This window comes from Penicillium atrosanguineum (assembly GCF_028827265.1).
Source record: "Penicillium atrosanguineum strain IBT 20685 chromosome Unknown utg000001l_segment0_segment0, whole genome shotgun sequence".
NCBI lineage: Eukaryota > Fungi > Ascomycota > Eurotiomycetes > Eurotiales > Aspergillaceae > Penicillium > Penicillium atrosanguineum.
Genome location: NW_026623133.1, coordinates 4,127,572 through 4,142,089, shown reverse-complemented (window position 1 = coordinate 4,142,089; position 14,518 = coordinate 4,127,572). Strand labels below are relative to the sequence as shown.

The following is a 14,518-nucleotide window of genomic DNA, read 5'->3' as shown; positions in this document are numbered from 1 at the left end:
CCCTATCGACAAACACCGTAATACAAGCAGTCTGCCTGCCGGTAGCCTGCCGGAGCCAGTTTGGTTAGTCGCGAGATAAGGAGCAAAGACGCGGCCAAAGGTAGAGAGCGGGCCTTCCCTAAAAGGTTGAACACCTTGACGGGATCCCCATAGACAGTTTATTCGCAGCTTACTCTCCACGTTATTCACTACCTAGGTATAGATATGCCTCCTCTACCTGGTACATCCGCAACAGCCCCGTTCGCGTCCACGCCGACAGAAGCAGATCCCTATTTGTATCAAGTGGGCTTTGGAAACCAGTTTGCATCGGAAGCAATCCCGGGCACATTGCCAAGAGCTTGCAACACCCCCCAAAGATGCAAATACGACCTTGTATCAGAACAGCTTAACGGCACGCCCTTTGTGTCTCCGCGAGCTTCTTTGCTCCATGCGTGGTTCTATCGCATCCGACCGTCTGTGGTTCACAAAAAGCTAAAATCATTACCGAAGAACCCGGACATCGAAGCCAACTTCTCTCCCAGCAACGAGAAGGTCACTTTTACCCCGCATGATTTGGGATGGGATGCATTTAGCATTCCTAAACCATCGGACTCGATTGACTTCATCCAGGGGTGGAAGACTATCAGCGGCCACGGCGATCCTGCTTCAAAAGAAGGCCTGGCAGTCCATATCTATACGGCCAATTCATCTATGACCAACAAATCTTTTTGTAACAATGATGGGGATCTTCTAATCATCCCACAAGAGGGGAGATTGGACATTCAGACAGAATTCGGACGCATAATGGTGCGTTCCGGCGAGCTTCTTGTGATCCAGGCCGGCATGCGATTCACAGTTGGCCTGCCGGATGGCACTGCGCGGGGGTATATCCAGGAGATCTTCGGCAGCCACTACGAGCTTCCAGAATTGGGCCCGGTCGGGTCGAACGGCATGGCCATGCCTCGCGATTTTGAGACCCCAGTAGCCGATTTTGACATCGACCAGTCCAAGTGGCAGGTTGTCGTGAAGCTGATGGGAAACCTATTTGTGTATGAACAAGATCATACCCCCTTCGATGTTGTCGCATGGCATGGGAACTACGCTCCATATAAATACGCCATGGAAAAGTTTATCAACACCGCCACCGTCGATCGGGACCAGAGTGACCCTTCAATCTACTGTGTACTCACAGCGAAGTCGAAACGATCGGGAGTAGCCTTATCTGAATTCTTAGTATTCACTCCAAAATGGGGTGTTACGCGCAATACCTTCCGACCGCCATATTATCATCGGAATGTGGCGACAGAAATCATGGGCATGACTTACGGAACATGGTCGGGGTCTGCCACCTCGTTACACCCTGGCAGTCTCACCTACGAGCCAAGCTACATGCCACATGGTGAGTCGTTTGAGCGATGGAAAGAAGCTACCAGCATGGACTTGAAACCTCAACGGATCGGCGAAGGAGCAATGGCATTCATGATGCATATATCATCTCATGTTTCCTTGACAGAATACGCACTCGAACGCAGTGAGAAGCTGCAACACCAGCCGGATGAATTTTGGAATGATTTCAAGGGCGGATTCATGGACCATTTGGACGAAGTGAATGCAGATTTAGAAAATGCTGGTCGTTCTGGGCTGCAAGTGGAGCATCGCCAGTGATTTTGGGAATTTGGAACAACTTTGGCAACTTCGAATTCAATAACGATCTATTGTAAGATTCAAGTGTTTGCATATGTCAAGTTTCTCAAGTACACTTTGACAACTTTGCATGATCGTTCAAACATCCTTTTCAAATGCGAGGTCCAATCCACCAGAGGTTCTTCCAAATACTATAGTTTTCAAATAGATACTCTCCAGCAGGGCACTCCAGGGCTGGGGGTTAATTCATTACCGGATGCCCTGAAAACAATTTGGCCAGAGGGCCGGAGGACCTTGGCAACCCTGGGTAGGAACGATACCGTTCCGAGACCTCGGGGCGTCCTATCTCCTCGGCAGGCAATCGGCTCTTATCGCATCTCTCCATCAACGTCTGTCTCAAGTTAGCCAGCTACTAGGGGCAAATGGAATGCAGTCTATTTCAAAACGGAGCTCCCCACATAAGCTGCATTCCCTCTTTCTATCTTTCCTTGGAAACAGTATTGGGGATCCACATCTGCCATGAAGAAATCCACGGAGAAACCGCCAGCGACGGCATGCTACACCGATGTTGCTACAGCCGAGCTGCAACATGATCGCTCCCCGAGAGCATGGCTATTCAAGATCGCATCTTTGGGTGTCGAGATGCGAGGTATCGCCCCAGTGCCTCTGCAAGAGCGATCGGACAAGCGCTATATCAATGTTTTCTTCGTTTGGCTCACCATGAGTACAAATTTGCTTCCGTGAGTCCATCTATTATTCTACTATAGATTGAATTCCATTTGTTCACATCGTTTAGAATCGTGACTGGAATGGTGGGAACGCTCTCATATGGTCTCAGTCTTAGAGATTCTTCCCTTGTCATCTTGTTCTTCGGCTTATTCTGTACAATCCCACCTGCCTACCTAAGCACATTCGGTGCCAAAACCGGACTTCGGCAAATGCTACAGGCACGCTTCACTTTCGGGTACTTCCCCCTCATCAAATTCTTCTTCACAGGGTCTGATTAGCTGAAAAAAATCTAATTATTTTGCAGCTACTACCTTGTATCTATAATCGTCATGCTGAACCTCTGCACAATAGCCGGCTTTGGGATTATCGATTGTGTACTCGGGGGCCTGACTTTGGCCGCTGTCTCAGATGGTAATATCAATGCGACCACAGGAATTGTGATCATAGCTCTGTGTGGTATGATAATCTCTTTCGGCGGATACCAGTTTTTGCACCAGTTCGAGCGGTATTCGTGGATCTTTGCCCTTGTCGCTATCGTGATTGCTACTGGTATCGGCGGTCATCATCTTTCCACGAATGCCGTAACGGAGCCACCAGCGGCTGCAACCATTGTCTCATTTGGAGGTGTTATTGCTGGTTTTTTGATTCCATGGGCGGTTTGTGACCCTTGTGTATTCTATTGCCCCATTGGAAACTAACATAGCACAGGCAATGGCCTCTGATTTCGCAGTGTATTGTGACCCGAGCGTTTCTGGAATCCGCATTTTCTCATACATTTACGCTGGGCTATTGGTTCCATCCGTCCCCTTGATGGTCCTCGGTGCAGCAATTGGTGCAGCTGTGCCAAATATTCCGTCTTGGTCGGCCGGTAACACTGACTATAGTGCGGGTGGAGTTTTGGAAGCAATGCTTCATCCTGTCGGGGGATTTGGCAAGTTTGTTTCTGTTCTCCTCGCATTTTCCCTCTTAGGAAATCTTGCAGCCGCCATGTACTCCATCTCGCTGAACTTTCAGCTCGTCATTCCCATCATGGCACGTGTCCCGCGTCTGTTATTCACCATCATCTACACAGCGGTCGCCATTCCAGTTTCCATTTACGCCGCAAACTCTTTCTTTGACAGTCTGGAGAACTTTCTCTATGTCATTGCATATTGGTCTGCGGCCTTTGTTGGCGTTGTCATGACGGAACATTTTGTCTTCCGCAACGCTGACTGCAACCAATACAACCCGGGAGACTGCGATAACTCGAGCAAATTTCCGACTGGAATAGTCGCAATAGCGGCCATCAGGCTTTCATCTGGGTCAATTGTTCCATGTATGAGTCAGATATGGTATACAGGACCGCCCGCCGAGAAGACGGGATATTGGAATTGAAATTGCTCTCGTGCTTTCGCCTCTGCTATATCTGCCACTTCGCTCTATCGAAGTGAGATTCCGAAATTCTTGATTCTTTTTTTTAACTTATATATTCTTAACAACTTGGCCTTCTCAATTTTAAGTATTCTACGGTAGCTGATGGAATTGAACCAACTCCGAGTTGAAAACAACTAATCAGGGCAATTCGCACGACAGTATTTTTGACTAAGGTACCTCGTTCCTCTCGATGAGCTTGGTCATATTCAAGTGGCATTCGAACCCTCCGCGGAGTCCCGATTATCAGCCAAAACATATCCCTAGGGTGGGTGCCCATTACTAACGGAATACCAGTCATGTACGAGCCAAAGCAAGCTTCCTGAAACTTTGCCTGCTTGACAAGCTGAGGAATCTAGCCAAGGAATTCTTTCATCGGGCAGAATCCATTGACCGACCCATGCAAGCTGACAGGCCGGTTCATGGTAGGGGAGCTTTTTCAACACCAAACAAACCTATCGTTCGGTGTCGGAAAGGAGTAGAGCCCGGTATATATGCATCTCTTTCTCTGTTCTCATAGACTGCCCGATATTGAATAAGATTTCGGAGAAAGCAAAGTCTCCAAGGATCTTGCCGTAAAACTAGACTAAGTCGGAGGGATTAAATATGCCACGGTTCCTATGCTATGATTCTTATGCCATATCCACTGAGAATGAGGTAGATTTAGGAAGGAAATAAAACTGCCAGGGCGTAAGAGATCAGAATTTCCATGGTCTAATCCTATAGAAGAGTCAATGTCAGCACAGGCATGCCGCCCGAGGCTAACCTCTTTTAAGACAAACTTTCAAAAGCTTGACCCCTTTTCAGATAAGGCTGAGCCGCCCCCACCAAAGTTTCCACGGTCCGTCCTTCTGCTATTTGTGCTTTCTTAGAACCTCCAACTTTCATTCTTCGAGTGTCGGTGCCATGCTTGGCTTTATTGTTTTGATTAGCTTAGCCAAGCAGTCGCTTGCCCAGTCTGACTCGACCGCTCTCGAAGGATGGCAGTTCAACGACAACTCACGCTCAAGTTGGGATATTCTCTGGACCTGTCTTTCAACAATATTTGCATGTACATGGACAGCGCTACATCTGTCCGTTCCGAAACGAGATCAATCTGACACTGTGTACACCATTGGGAAGCTTATAGCCTGGATCGGCGCTGTGCTCGCTCCAGAATTAATGGCTGGGATTGCGGCTGAGGAGCGATGGCGGGCGAGAGCCATAGCAGCGCGCTGCAATGCTGCATTTTACAGGCTATCTGATAAGTCAAGCAAATCGAATTCTTCGCCCCTGAAGACTCTCAATATAGAGGAACATAATATTGAACAGAGAGTTGACGGAGAAGGCACGTCACATGTGGACGAAGATACTTCAAATCAGCAGAAAGAGGCCTCAACAAAAGAGGAGGTGCCTTCAAATGAAGATGAACCCACTTTACCCACTGTTCGTTGGTCTACTGTTCAGGGCTTTTGTCTGGCCATGAATGGTGTTCTTCTTCAGACTAAAGATGGTTGGACCTATCCAGTGCAACCAAACAATGTTATTCCATTGATTGAAGCCGGTGTTGTGAGCCCTCTCCACCTGAGATCCCGCGATATCAAAGACCGCGCCAAAGCCGATTCCTTTGCAAAAGGATTTACCTTGCTGCAAAGCTTTTGGGTGACGTGTAACATAATTGCAAGACGGGCATATGAATTGCCGATCTCGCCACTTGAATATTCGACCGTGGCTTATGTTGCCTGTGCTATTGTTACTTATGTAACATGGTGGCATAAGCCGAGAGACATGACGACGCCAATCCTCATATTCTTGCCATATGACAAAGATGGTACGGACATGCCACTCAAAATCAGGAACACCTTGAATGAAGGCCACGGATCCTGGGCTCGTTTAACGCAGGGCGATGTCGAGGACGAAAATTCAGAATTGAGACACCTGATCAAATCGACAAGAGCAGTGGGAACTCTTCTTAGTCTACCATTTACCTCAGAAGGGCGGAAACTTCTGACTGAGACATGTAAGCAGGGGTATAGAGATGGAAAAGAAGAAGAAGGACTGAGTGATGACACATCTCTCAATAATGGCAACCGCCAAGATGAAGAAAATCCTAGGCCATCGCCTCCCAATAGTAAGCCACAGGAACGCACCAGCAAGGCCAAAAACCCACAAGAGCCAGTGGCTTTGGCGGCTTACCTCAATCTCACGCATCTCTATATGTTTGTCGGACTACTTTTCTGTGGAGTACATATTGCTGCGTAAGTCTCACAATCCCTAAATTACCCAAGACCTAACTTAATTCCCTGAATTAGTTGGAACTCGGAATACCCAACAAGAGCCGAACAAATTGTTTGGCGAGTTTTTTCGCTCTCTGCATTTTGTGTGATCTGGCCGATTTATCTGGTACACATTTGGATATTTTATCGTGTCTACCGTAAAACAGGTGACATGAATACGCTTGTAGAAGCTGTCGATGTTATCTCAGGTCGAGTCCTGATTTTATGGGTTGTTTGGTTTTGGATTTACTCGATTGCACGTTGGGGAAACCTCATTCTTATGTTCATTTGCCTTAGGGCTTTGCCGGCTGGCTCTTACGTCACTATAGATTGGCTGTCAACAATTCCTCACATCTAATTCGAAATCTCATCGTCTTTTACTGGAATTTCATCAGGGGTTGTGCCAATTATCATGTAGGCGTACTCTTGAGTGGGCAAGCCAAGCTGTGACTTGGCGGTGTCAGCCTCATAGACGCGTAGCTTCTTCTGCGCGTTGAGTGGCAGAGTAACGCCCTTTGATGAAAAGGCCTCGGCTTGGTGCTGAAGAACCGGGACGCTGGAGTGACGGTTTATGCAGACCCCAGCTAGCTACGGCGTCGACTTGCTCATTGCCGTCGAGCTACGCAACCTACTGGTCCTGCAGGCCGCCGCCGACGTCTCCATCTTCAGTGTCCTGCAGAGTGCCTCCATCGTTTTCTCTGAAATTTTTTGTTTACTTAAATTATGTTAGGTTACAACGTGACGTTCAGAATCATAGATAGTGAATTTGACGTGGGTATTGAAGGATCATTTAAATGGAGAATCTGACAAGGGTAAAGGGCGTCCTTTCCTTGCACCTCATTCCTGATTACGTATTGTCCTCGACCACTGCTCAGGATCGCTTTCTTTCCTGCTTGGGTTTGCCTCGCCTGGTGGTTCGTCGCGATCGGGCATACACATACCGTAGGTATTGTGTCGAAATACGGAATATTGTCACCCAATAAGTGATATCAAGGACACTAATATTCTACGATCCCTAATATACCCACTTTTGCAAGGGAAACATGATAAATGAGTAAATACGAATATCAAAAGGACAGCTTTTCCCATCTACAGAGGTAACCAATGTCCCTTCAGACCAGTAACTACCTGAATTCCTTCATTTCCGGTGTATTTTCGAAAACAGAGAATAGCTTCCTGAGAACTATTCTATTGAATAGCTAATATCCTCGATCTATATTAGACGTACACACTTTTCATATTTCTACCTAGGCGGTAGCTTAGCAAGGCTATCTTCTGTGACCGCCCCCGTTATCACTATGCCAAGATTCGCCCCAAGTCTTTTTGAAACTGGTGGAAACCTGTGGTATTAGCCACTAACATACATGTGGTATCTTAAACTTACGCTCCTATTCCACTTGCAACTCCAAATCATTGACATAGCCTCCACGAAAATGTCTCCCGCCAAAGCTGTCGTCACCGATAAGGCACCAAAACCGCTGCCACAATTCTCTTCTGCGGTCAAATACAATGGCATGGTCTACTGTTCCGGCAGCCTTGGACTTGACCCGAAGACATTTGCTTTTGCGGAGGGTGGAGTGAAAGAACAGACAGTGAGTTTATCGCGGGAATCAAAGCGCACGAGACGGATCTACTGACTTTGACAAAGCGCCAAGCCCTTAAGAACCTCGCTGCTGTTCTAGAAAAAGCAGGGAGTGGTCTGCAGAATGTGGTCAAGGCGAACATCTTTCTCACCAGCATGGACAACTTCAAAATCATGAACGAAGCGTGGGATGAGTTTTTCCCTGCAGACCTTGATCCCAAACCGGTAGGTCTAACCTCTTACCTCCCTTTGAATTATTTCGTAAAGGTGCTGATTCTCATTACCAGGCTCGCACTTGCGTTGCTGTTTACCAATTGCCGCTCGGTGGGGATGTCGAGATTGAATGTACCGCGTTTTTAGACAGCGCTGCGAAACTCTAGACACACCACAATTTGATAGACTAGCTATGTCGATGGCCTTAGTTTCAGTCAATTCAAACGATAGAATTATAGCGATTATACGAATCGTAAAATGTGTGTTTCCCCACACGGAGTGGGGTAATTGTGAGGGGTTCACTGATAAGTGACAGATTACACACAGATTACACACAGATTACAGACACCAACCTGGCAAGTTTGCGATACCGACTCCACCCGCAACTCCGGCACTATTCTCGTGAGGTCAACAGACTCAACCTCACTAGTCAATCACCATACCCCATATATCGCAGTCTGGCAATCTTTCAAGACGCATCCAAGCAGCCCGAACCCCATGCCAAAGATGCAATCGACATCCGAGCCAAGGGCGATAACTGTCATCGGGTAACTATCATCTTGCACCTCAACATTCCAAATTCCCTGAGCACAAAGTTAATTCGCCGCAACAGAGCGGGTGTAATCGGCTTGACGATTGCACTGCTTCTCAGCAAAGATGCGAAGAACAAATTATTCGTCATTGCTGAGTTTATGCCTGGCGACTACGACATTGGATACGCATCGCCCTGGGCTGGGGCCAATTTTTTCCCGTAGGTCTGTCATGGTCTCCGCCAGATCACCTACTAATGGCTCTTCCAGCACGGCTGAACAAGGAACACTGCAAGCACAACTTGAACAAAGCACCTGGAAAGTCTTGAGACATCTGGCCACATCTGTGCCTGAGGCCTGTGTCCACTTCCAAGGTATGTGAGGCACCGATCTTTTTTTCCCTTCTTATCTTGCGAAACAAGAGCAAAATTCCGAAGAAACGTATTAATTTGCCATCAGAAGCTGTTGTGTACACTCGAGAGGAAGATGTGGGCTTGGCTGGACCCTTGTTTGTCGGCCCAGGAAAAGAACCGTGGTGGAAGGACGTAGTTGACGATGTGAGCAGTCCTTTGGTATTGGTGACTTGCAATCTAACACATAATGCTAGTGCCGTGGAGTTCCCTCCGAAGACCTTCCCCGGGGGATTGCCGCGGGGACAAAATTCAAGACGGTTTGCATCAACCCACCTCTTTATCTCTCGTGGCTAGTCTCGGAGTGTCGTCGCCGTGGCGTCATATTCAAGCGCCAAAAGATAATTAGTATTACAGAGGCCCAGGATGCTCAACATCCATGTGGAAGAGCTACAGACATCGTGGTCAATGCAACGGGTTTGGGCTCAAAGTCTCTAAAGGGCGTGGAAGATTCCACCCTATTTCCCGCCAGAGGCCAGACTGTACTTGTTGAGAATGACCCCGGCTACATGATGGCTGTTACTGCTGGAAGAGATGATCGAAAACTGGGATATTGCATGACAAGGGCTGCCGGTAAGTGCCAGATCTGTCGGTGATCCAAGACTCATAAGCTAACACTGAAGTCAGGGGGTGGAACTATCCTAGGAGGATGCTTTCAAAAGGACAATTTTGAATCGTCTGCAGACTTCAATCTTGCGAGTCAGTTCATGAAGAATGTTGTTGATCTCTGTCCTTCAATCGTGAAGCCAGGTCAAGGTGTTGAAGGTCTAAAGATTATTCGCCATGCCGTGGGTCTAAGGCCAATGCGTCAGGATGGTCCTAGAATTGAAGTTGATGATGAAAGTATGGGCGTCATTCACTGTTATGGCCATGGTAGCTATGGTTATCAGACCAGCTGGGCAAGTGCAGAGATGGTGGTTAAGTTGGTTGGCGAGAGTAAACGGGCCCGACAGCCAGGTTTGAAAAGTCTACTGTAACAGCCAACCCATGGTATAGTTCTTTTTTTATAGCTACTTCCATATTTTTCGTCAATTTTCTGCGTACTAAACGCCCCACGGAATGCAAGGGGTCTTTCGTGGATTCAGACAATGGAAGATTAACGAGTAAATTGTATCATCTTGCAATCATCAAAAAACCAAGAACCGGTTTTTTTGGTCCAGGGGGTTCCTCTTGTGATGAACCAAACAGGCCATGTCGGTTGTGTGGTAAAATAGCTAGGAGCCTTCCTTTCGCCCTAGTGGACAGCTAAAGTGCAGCATTGCCCACTCAGTAGCACAAATAAATATCATATTGATAAAGAGATGCAATCCGAAACACAACAGATCGTCCTTAGAGCGATACAAGTAAAGAAGATAATGATTGGTCTTACTTAATGAAAACCAGCAGGCGAAGGCAATTACGAAAGCACCTGGGCATGAGGTCAAGGTCACCAGCCACCTAGACTTCGTTCAGCAGCGGATGTTGAAGGTGACCAGACGCCTTGACCACAATTTTCCCACTTTCAAGAATCAATGCCTTGCTATTGCCTCTAATTTCCTGTCCCAAGAAGGCTCCATGGGTATCTTCAAAATGGATGTCTTTAATGGCTTTCCAAATACCATGTATCTCATCTGGAGGAAGAGGAATCTATAACCGCAATTAGTTACCCGAAGACCATGGCAAGAGTCTGAAAGCTCACAAGGTTTGGATATGACCACATGAATGAAAAAGACGAGGTGCCCGGGAGGCGGTCCACTTTGTAAAGTCCACTCGGAACAATCATAATAGTGTCGGCAATGAACAGCTTTTTAGTCGATTTCCACCATAGAACAGAACTCCCAGGGAAATGCCCTCCCGTCTTAATTGCCATGAGGTCTGATTCACCTTGAGCTCCATTGGGGTCGGGAGAAAGAAGGGGGAGTGTTTGTCCATTCCAAAGCTTTAGCCTTTTGCCATCACCTCTATTTCCAACCCACTGTTCATCTTCCGCGGAAATAAATAGATCACAATTGAACGCCTCGGCCCATTGAACACTGGTGGAAAAGTAATGAGGATGCGAAATCACGATGGCGCGGATTCCACCCAGAGATTTCACATGCCGAATTGTTTCCTCGTCGAGATAGGTGATACAGTCCCATAGAACATTACCAGAAGCCGGACCGCTAAGACAGAGAAATGCTCTCTGCCCAATACCCAGTTTCGGAACAGTATGTATGGTAATTAAGTTGGGATTGAATGGGTCAGTCGTGAAGACATTGCGATAGTTTTCCTTTGCTGACTGTAAGCTTCTGAGAGATGTCCAGGATTGACTGATATCCAAGTTAGATTCACGCAGTTTACCCGAAGAGATGGAATACTCACCCGGTTGGAGGTACATATTGACGTGGATCGTCACAGATCTTGCACGAATTCAACCCCGCACTAACGTCGTACTGAACACCACAAGTAAAGCACACCAACAGATCTATGGTTGAGAACGACATGACTTCCGTGTGAGAATATAAGATGGAGCCTAGAGAATTGACGACTTATGAAGAGAGCATTAGGCTACTATCGAGCGTTCTTGGGGCTGGGATCTTTCTCCACCTCCCAGGGGCCATGTAGAGGCCACGATGACGTTATCGGCACTACCCGAATGTGATGAATAGCGGGGGAGATAAGCTAAACACAAACACGAAGCCTGCCATCATGGATAGCGCACTCTTCTCGGGACCATCCGTGATGTTGGTTTATGGTGTTCAAGAAGGCGAGGGAATCCATTTTGAGCTCCGATCTAATCCCACACTTCCATCTTGGACGTCTATATATGTTGATATGGGAATGACTCGATGGCAGTCTGGCCCTGCACATTGGACGATACCAATAAAAGGAACACACACAACCACTGCCACCCCTAGTGAAGGGGTGGATATCGGAACACCCTTAATGCTATATCATAAATCAAAAGAAATTGCTGAAAATGTAGTCATATTCGGGTAGTTGCCTCTCTACATCTCTCCCTTCTTGAAAGAATGCCGCCCCCCGACGAGGCATATAAGACACCTCAGGCCGCGATCATGCTACTGTCACACGTTCCACCACTACAATATGTAGTCGAGTGGGAATTTCGTTCATTTCAGGGCATCCCTGGTATCTGCTTTGAAGCGGCAATGGGAGTAACATAGTCCTGACGTCTAGTCACAAATAACTCCACCGCAATTGGAATCTTGGTGTCACGAAGACTACCAGACTTAATCTGGGTGACGCCTGGCATTCCATCGGGCTGGGAATAGAGACTGGTTCCGCAGTCTATACTCATCAGTAGATATACTTAATGAATATTGATAATATATTGAACTTACCACCACAGAAGAACAGATGATGCCCTTTGCCTGATGTGGCATTTTCGAGTCCACTTCTTCGGGGACCCCTTCGTCACCGAAAACTTGGTAGTTGGAACAGCGAAATTAGAAGAGAAAGCACTACCGCCCCATTTCTGGCATTCAGTGCAGTGACAAATGGCTGTCAGAGCGGGTTCCCCTGCATTACAAGGGTTAGCTTTCGTGGGCCTTCGTGCGGGATGAAAGGATAGAGACTTGCCATTGTATTCGAACGCCACTTTGCCGCAAACACAGTCTCCGAAGCCAGGCATTTCGGAATCTTTTTAATAATAATAATTTGAATACTTTTTGATTATTGTTGTTTGAGAATGTGAGGCGGTGGAATGATGGGTGTTCTCGACGGTCGGCCGCAAGGTATTTGTAGTTCTAGCTGGACCTTGATTCCATATCATTGAGCCTTTCTACATTCTGTATCCTGATTTCTCTTGATTCCAATGTATACATATTACAATGCATGTGGAATCATTCTATTTTTTCCCCTCTTAGGATGATACACCCATTGCGCTGCATCTTTGGAATCATTTTGGACCCACTTAGTCATCGGTGTTGTCCGATGGTGCGATCGTATTATAGAGGAGAAAACAGTACATATGGAAACACCACGTCTAGACGCCCTTGTTTGCATTGACTTTGCGTGAGGATAGTAGATCGTTCCTTTGGCAAGTTACAAGAATTTGATTGGTGGCCATATCGGGTTGACTATTGTAAAGTCTCATCCAGAAGCCTCTCAAACTCATCATCTTCCATGAATGCCCCGAACCTGTTCATGTGAGCAAGAAGAACTAGATGGGAGCAGTAAGTAAATGCAAATTTGACTTACCCAACGCATTTCATATGTGGAATCATGGCAGATTTCAACATACTCAATTTACCGTTCGGCAACTGAGCAACATTGTATCGAGAAATAATTTTATTCCACGCTTGCACAGGTGTAATAAAACCTTCCAACCCAAGAGATCCAGATAGCTCGAAGAGTTTATCTAGTTGTTGAGCGGGAATCTCCCACGAAGTTCGATCCGGCAGATTCTGAGGAGCCTCTGCAAGTAACAGGCCCTGCATAGACATAGCATGGCCAGATGGTTCATCATCACTGAGAGAGCGCGTGTGGAAAAGACAAGGCCGTTCCAGACTGCAAGGTTAGATAATTGGATGAATATATGGATGGCCAACTCACGATAAGACGAAGTCAACGCCCATCTGCGCGAATTCCCTGCTGTCGGAGTAGTATGATGATCTAAATGACCTGGTCAGATTTCTCTAAGCTAAACACTGATTGGACGCTCATATTTTTGGCATACCTTAGTTCTAGAGACTCGGCTGACTCTTCAAGTGACAATTGAGGGCCTTGGTCTATGCCTTTGTCTGGATTAGGCGGAGAGCACAGAGCGTTGAGATCAGATGATGGACATTCAATACTTGGCAATCTGACTTGTAGATGTTGATCAAAGCTACTGTCGCTTATTATAGTGACTTCGGCCAATGCCGATTGCCGCGACTGAATATGGGGTGGCAGGGGAATCGAATGGCGAGTCATGATGTCCTTGAGAATTTCATTTTCATGTTGAAGGCCCTTTAATTCGTCCGCCTGTGTGAGTAGATTATATAGTCTGTGAAGTTCGTTTTCAAGCAAGCGACAGCGCTTTTCTTTCTGGTCGCGATGTTTTCTGGTAAGACGTCAGTGAGAATTGCTACCTATGTCAGGTTAATTGACTTTTGTGCGCGCTTCACTTGCTCACGACGTCGATCGTATTTAGCTTTCGAGTAATCGGCTGTCCTTGAGCTTGGCGAGGATCCTGGCAGGCAAAGCACGCATTAGATCAATGATTCCAAAGCTTCCGCTCTTGTAAGGCAGTCTCCACCGAAATATTCGTACCTATGAGAACTGGGTCTTCTTTGCCCATCTCTTTGAGCTGCTGCAGAGAGACGCTAGTCCTCTTTTCAACAAGATACGATCAAGGATCGGCTGATTTATCGGTAGAAATACGAGGGATATCTCCTCGCACGCGTGTGTAGACTTTGGAGATACCGGAGGGGCAAGAGTGAGCGAGAATGCTATATCCTTGGCTAGTGCCCACTTTTCATCTTTACCTGAGTCCACAGTGATCGAGCATCTTCGACTCCGAACGTGGCCTATTCCAAATGTCGTAAAAGCTGACCGCTTGACAAGAAGCAAGCCGAGCTCGGCCGCCACTCACTCTAGCCATGTGGATACCGTGCTTCTAACCAATAGGATATCAAGTTCTGGCACAAGGTGGGGGCACCAAGCGAAATGATTCCAAAGACGTTTCTCTACATCTCTTTTTCGAGTGCTTCAATGTTCGGATTCCACAATGTTCCTACATGATTCCAACTAAAGACGCGAGAGAGATGGCATTCAGTCTGGCTAGAGAAGAGGGTCTGTTTTTGG

General features: G+C 47.0%; 6 protein-coding genes across 6 annotated transcripts; 4 read left to right on the top strand and 2 right to left on the bottom strand.

Moving 5' to 3' along the window:
* Nucleotides 1–204: 204 nt before the first annotated feature.
* On the top strand, nucleotides 205–1,644 carry N7443_001613 (Isochorismatase hydrolase; the record flags this gene model as incomplete). The annotated part of the gene is made up of 1 exon (XM_056881669.1): nucleotides 205–1,644. The coding sequence occupies one exon, from the start codon at nucleotides 205–207 to the stop codon at nucleotides 1,642–1,644; it is 1,440 nt and encodes a 479-aa protein (XP_056746907.1).
* Nucleotides 1,645–2,142: 498 nt separating this feature from the next.
* N7443_001612 (purine-cytosine permease family protein) lies at nucleotides 2,143–3,726 on the top strand (the record flags this gene model as incomplete). Its single annotated transcript, XM_056881668.1, has 4 exons — nucleotides 2,143–2,363; nucleotides 2,420–2,587; nucleotides 2,657–3,008; nucleotides 3,061–3,726. The coding sequence occupies 4 exons, from the start codon at nucleotides 2,143–2,145 to the stop codon at nucleotides 3,724–3,726; spliced, it is 1,407 nt and encodes a 468-aa protein (XP_056746906.1).
* Nucleotides 3,727–4,668: 942 nt separating this feature from the next.
* N7443_001611 (uncharacterized protein) lies at nucleotides 4,669–6,003 on the top strand (the record flags this gene model as incomplete). Its single annotated transcript, XM_056881667.1, has 1 exon — nucleotides 4,669–6,003. The coding sequence occupies one exon, from the start codon at nucleotides 4,669–4,671 to the stop codon at nucleotides 6,001–6,003; it is 1,335 nt and encodes a 444-aa protein (XP_056746905.1).
* Nucleotides 6,004–7,450: 1,447 nt separating this feature from the next.
* On the top strand, nucleotides 7,451–9,729 carry N7443_001610 (uncharacterized protein; the record flags this gene model as incomplete). The annotated part of the gene is made up of 8 exons (XM_056881666.1): nucleotides 7,451–7,609; nucleotides 7,666–7,824; nucleotides 7,887–7,944; nucleotides 8,140–8,563; nucleotides 8,613–8,716; nucleotides 8,802–8,899; nucleotides 8,950–9,325; nucleotides 9,380–9,729. 8 exons carry the CDS (start codon nucleotides 7,451–7,453, stop codon nucleotides 9,727–9,729), a joined length of 1,728 nt encoding a protein of 575 aa, XP_056746904.1.
* Nucleotides 9,730–10,189: 460 nt separating this feature from the next.
* N7443_001609 (metallo-beta-lactamase family protein) lies at nucleotides 10,190–11,214 on the bottom strand (the record flags this gene model as incomplete). Its single annotated transcript, XM_056881665.1, has 3 exons — nucleotides 10,190–10,378; nucleotides 10,431–11,040; nucleotides 11,093–11,214. The coding sequence occupies 3 exons, from the start codon at nucleotides 11,212–11,214 to the stop codon at nucleotides 10,190–10,192; spliced, it is 921 nt and encodes a 306-aa protein (XP_056746903.1).
* Nucleotides 11,215–12,810: 1,596 nt separating this feature from the next.
* N7443_001608 (uncharacterized protein) lies at nucleotides 12,811–13,308 on the bottom strand (the record flags this gene model as incomplete). The annotated part of the gene is made up of 3 exons (XM_056881664.1): nucleotides 12,811–12,871; nucleotides 12,932–13,240; nucleotides 13,286–13,308. 3 exons carry the CDS (start codon nucleotides 13,306–13,308, stop codon nucleotides 12,811–12,813), a joined length of 393 nt encoding a protein of 130 aa, XP_056746902.1.
* Nucleotides 13,309–14,518: the final 1,210 nt, after the last annotated feature.